Genomic DNA, 4,988 nt, shown 5'->3' on the forward strand with positions numbered 1-4,988 from the left:
TGCTGGTCGCTGAGGGAATACATCAACTTAGTGCTGTGGATCGCCGGATCGGCTTTCACCGTGGATGAAGCCCGGGGTCGTCACGTGCTTGCCACTCCTTCGTCGGATCCGCCGTCTGCGCCATTCTCAACCCCGCCGCCTCTGCTCACTCTAGCCTGGCCTCAGCTCACGCTAAGCCGGGGCTTCCGCTAGGCCGTCAACCAGTGTCACTTCACATTAAAGAGTCTTTAATGCCTTAAGTGTTGAAAACATCTTATTATATCAACCATAGAGCCGAAGAAAGACAGAAAATGTTTGAGGGAGAAGGTCATCACGTTCCCAGAGCTGACCATCAGCAACTGGGTGAAGCTGCACCCAAATTAATCCATGGAACTGTCTGCAGCCACCGTGTGTTTGCGATTCTACACTGAACAAGCGAGTCCCACCCAGCCCATGTCTTTTTTCTCTGGCTACACCGTCCCACCCTCAAGACTTTTCTTTACGTTGGTTAGTTGACAGCAAGCAGTACCAGATGTTTATTCATAACACACAGGCTGAATTCAAAGGGTTGACGTTTAACATGAATCAGTGGAACTCAGTGTGTGCGACCTGGGATGCCAACAGTGGTCTTGCACAGATGTTTGTGAATGAAGTAGCCAGTATTAAGAAGGCAGTGGGCACTAAAGTATCTTTTAAAGGAAACCCTGTCATCGCACTTGGCCAGTATCAGACCCAATATGATGGAGGGTTCCTCCAACCCTCTATCTTCACAGGTTTCATAGCAGATGTGCATGTGCATGGACAAGTCCTGACCACCCGTCAGATTAAGACCTACATGGAGGCAAAGACCAAATACAAACTCGGTGATTACATTAACTGGCACAATCTGATGTACACCATTGCTGGGTCTGCACAAGTGGAAGAAAAGCATCAAGTAACATTCTATACCAAAGAAGAGCAGCAATAGTGCTCTGTTGTACTGAACTCTTGATGTAATGTCACGAGAAATTAATAAACATCTTGACAGTGAACTTTGTGCTGAGTTTTCAGTATTGACCAAACAAGAGAAGCCTAACTGACTTGAATTAGAGTCAGAGTTTGGTGTAGTTTAATGATCAGCTTGAGTAAATTTGACACAGTGGCCTCAAGTTTGCATGTATTCCCACCCACCCACTCACTCAATACCCATATAATGACCAAATGGCCTGGTCAGGTAAGTAATATATAACTAATAGAGTGACAGCATTTACCACTAATATTGACCGGCATAAAATTGGTTTGACGTTGTACTGTACATTCGATATTCACAAATTTAGGTACCATCTTTAAAGTTACATACACCATTGGTATACACGTTTCTAACTTCAATAGCATTTGAAGAGAATGACTTACAGTCATAAAACCAACTATAAAGTGCTCATCTAGGTGTCAGCTATAATGCACACCTTTTATATTTTTGATATTTATTAAAATAAACTCTCAAATCCCTGCATAAACCAAAATGTAGAACCAAAAAATTGATGTCCTAATAATGAAATAATTAAAAGAATTGATGATAAACATACGTTTTAAAATATCAAATATGTTTGTTTATTTTCATTTTATTTTCGGTCAGCTGGCCACCAGATCACTGTGCTTTGACACAACTGACAAATTTGCTAATTGATTGGAAAACATGAGGGGAACTATGTACAGTGATTTATTTGTATACAAAAAGATTGTGAGTGGGAATGAAACCTAAACGGCAAAACAAACAACTACAGGAGCAAACCTCTTGACACCAGGGTTGTTATTGTTAACCAAAACTATTACAATCAATCAATACATGTGTTCAGTAATTGAAATAAAGCTGAAATATTCTAGAAAGTAATGACATTTTGGTTATTCAGTTGTTCTTTAGGTAGGGTTTGTATCGCTATTAAGACGCTGCACTGCCATCTATTGACGTGGATCGGCATGACATCTCAAAATTTATGTAAACAACACTAATACTTGTGCGTTTTTTAGAGAGCACTCTACACAATAATTAACTGATTCCCTTACCTGTTCAAGAAAAAAAGAAGCAACTTCACTGCTCAGGGTTTTCTTCGTTGTTCGTTAAATCTTTTCACCTTGTGTGTGCCGTACTGATCTTTTTTTTATTTATTTTTTACTTTATTGAACAATGTAAACTTTACAACCATAAATGGCCTGGTACAAAATTCAAAATTTCTTATTCAGACAACAGACAAGCATCATAACATAAGGAGAAGAGGAAGAAGAAGAGAAAAAAAAAAGCCGTACCAATCTTTACTCTCGCTTTTTTTGTCTTTGTCTTCCTGTCTTCTGAATTCAGAGCTTTACTGCTTCTTCGGCTGTACAGGTGCTGATTCTCACTTTTCCATGTGTAAGTAGAGGGTGATAATACTTTACGTTGAATATGTCACCAATATTAATAAGCGCGTTCCACTACCTAATTTTCGCTCTTCTCATCAAACAAAATTACGGAGGCCTCAGCCAATGAGCGCGCGGCTCCTCAATGACGTTTAGTGAAACAACACGTCATTGTAACATTGATAATACAGTGAGTGGCGCGATCCGCACCATGCACAATTAAAACACTTTAATAGAAAACTATTATTAGTAGTCTTCATCCTTTTGTGAGCTTGCACTATTCAAATGACTCTTAACAAAAACAAATTTATGGTGTAATACTTTTTAAATTTGCACTAAACTGAAAAAAAGGCATTTCCACTTTTTTTCTGAAGTGAAAGTTTATATATATATATATATATATATATAAAAACTTAGAATAACCCATTGTGCTCTTAATTATCATTAAAATTACTTTCTAGAATGTAAATGACATTCTCAAAAAAAAAAAAATGAAATTTGTGGAATATGATGATGTAATCACTCCAGGTTACTGTTAAGAAGTGCATTAGCCATCATACTTCACATTACAAAGTAGGCTACATAATTCTGTGTAATAATCAAACTGCTACTAACACTAAACACAAAGTAAGACTCTGTATAACAGCATATATAAATATTGTTGTATAATTCATTTTACTCATCTGCAATATTTGTAACAAATTCAGCGGAAAGCATTATCACCCTTTACTTACACATTATTTTACATGTCTTTAGTAAGCATGACAACATTTTCCACTACAATTGCATTAAAATCACACATTCTGTTTGTTTAATTAGTATTATTATAAATTACTGCTTTCCTTGAGATCCTTTCTCCAAGATATTTCATCCTGAATCTTAAAAGAAATGTCAGCTGATTTTTCTATTGTATCGGATGATAGTGAAATATATGAAAATTAAGCTCCTGAAATATCCATCTAATGAACGGATGTGATCCCTCACAGACGTGCACAAAACAGATATTTACAAAGTCCTTCTGTGTGCACAGCTTTAGGGGCTGTAATAAGTATGGAATAATACTATTACATTAGCATGCAGAGAGCTGGCAGCATGGCTCACATTGGCTCATGGTGTCAGGGGCCAGGCTCAGGAGCCTCAGGGATGTGGGGCCCTAACACACATCAGCAGGGGAGAACAGCTATCTTTAACATGGCAGCCCCCAACACCGCATCCATAACAGTCCAATAATGAACACACCACCTCATGCAAGTCTGATCAGTGTCTTGAGGCAAAGTTTGTTTCTCAAAATGCGAGGGACAATATGTATGCAGAAGACTGCTGCGTTTCTTTGATATGTGGTGTGTTGTTTGTTTAGAGTGGACTGATATTGTTGATCGTGTATTTAAGTGTGCAGGTCTCAGCAATCAACCAGAAGGGTTTGGGAATACTTTGCTGAAGATCCTAAAATATTAAAGTAAAACTTTTGATATGTAAACATTCACTTTAAAAGATGGAAGCCATTCTAGAATTTGCGCCAGATTAAACCACTGATTTAGACATAGCCCTTTTTCAACAACTCTGCCGCTTTGGCGTGGCATGTTATTTTACCTGTCAATCAAAAGCTTGACACCAGTTTTCAACCTCTTTGAAGTGCTCGCTTATCTCGTCACTTTTGTCCTCTTCATTTCCCTCTGTCTTCCCATTTTATTTAGAACACATGAAAACGTCTCCAGGTTACGCATGTAACCATGGTTCCCCGAAGGGAACGAGACGCTGCGTCGAAACGCTACGGGAATGCCTCCAGCGTGACCACGCTCTGAATCACATGTGTAATCAGTCCAATGGATGGGCGAGATGTCACGGGCGGGGTGACGTAGCGACCAGAAAGCATAAAAGCATGTGCGGTGAAACTGGCGTCAGCTTCTAGGAGTGAAGCAAGCACTGGCAGGGATGCAGGAAGTATGGCCCTGAGACGCAGCATCTCGTTCCCTTCGGGGAACCATGGTTACATGCGTAACCTGGAGATGTTCCCCTTCAGGAACTCGAGCTGCGTCGAAACGCTACGGGAACGAGAATGCCCACGCCGCCAGACTTGCAAATCCCTGCCTAGTGTGGAAGAGCACAACTAAGGCGAGAGAAAAGGGAGCCAGTAATGGCTAAAGTAGGCAGGGCCCGCCATCCCGAAGACCTCTAGGGTGGAGTGGGTCAACCCTGCGGATAAACGGCCTGCAGGAACTCCAGAACTGTACCAAACAGGCAGATAGCTGGGTCGAGCTGGCGGTCTCCGCACCAAGAAGTACAGTTTCCTCATAGAGGGAGCTCTGGATGGAGGATGGTCTCAACAACCTCGGTTGAGAAACCGGAAGCTATGAGTTGTGCCTCCTCAGAGGCCACACCCACAGCTTCCCCAGCTCCGGGCAGGGATGCGCCCTCCGCCCGTGAGAGGAGATCTCTCCTGACGGGAATCTCCCATGGAGCGCCGTCGAGGAGAGGAATCAGGTCCGAGAACCATACTCAGCCCGGCCAGAACGGGGCTACTGGCAATCGACTGACCTCGTTCCAGCGCACTCTCTCCAGAACTCCCGGGAGCAGAACAATCGGGGGAAAGGTGTACAGACGAAGCCTCGGCCACGTCTGTACCATGGCATCCAGCC

General features: G+C 41.8%; 2 protein-coding genes across 2 annotated transcripts in view; one reads left to right on the top strand and one right to left on the bottom strand.

Annotated features, from left to right (window-relative positions):
• LOC107698734 (female protein-like) overlaps positions 1-1,010 on the top strand; it is a 1,569-nt gene extending 559 nt beyond the window's left edge. The window contains 2 exon segments of the mRNA XM_016499833.1: positions 272-420; positions 422-1,010. Of these exon segments, the coding sequence (XP_016355319.1) occupies positions 272-420; positions 422-946 (674 nt within the window). The 3' untranslated portion in view covers positions 947-1,010.
• The window catches only part of LOC107698718 (attractin-like protein 1), a 286,058-nt gene that overhangs the window by 8,886 nt on the left and 272,184 nt on the right, over positions 1-4,988 (bottom strand). The gene's annotated exons all lie outside the window — the stretch shown is intronic.

The sequence above is a fragment of the Sinocyclocheilus anshuiensis genome, unplaced genomic scaffold, assembly GCF_001515605.1.
Source record: "Sinocyclocheilus anshuiensis isolate Anshui unplaced genomic scaffold, SAMN03320099.WGS_v1.1 scaffold1015, whole genome shotgun sequence".
Lineage (NCBI taxonomy): Eukaryota > Metazoa > Chordata > Actinopteri > Cypriniformes > Cyprinidae > Sinocyclocheilus > Sinocyclocheilus anshuiensis.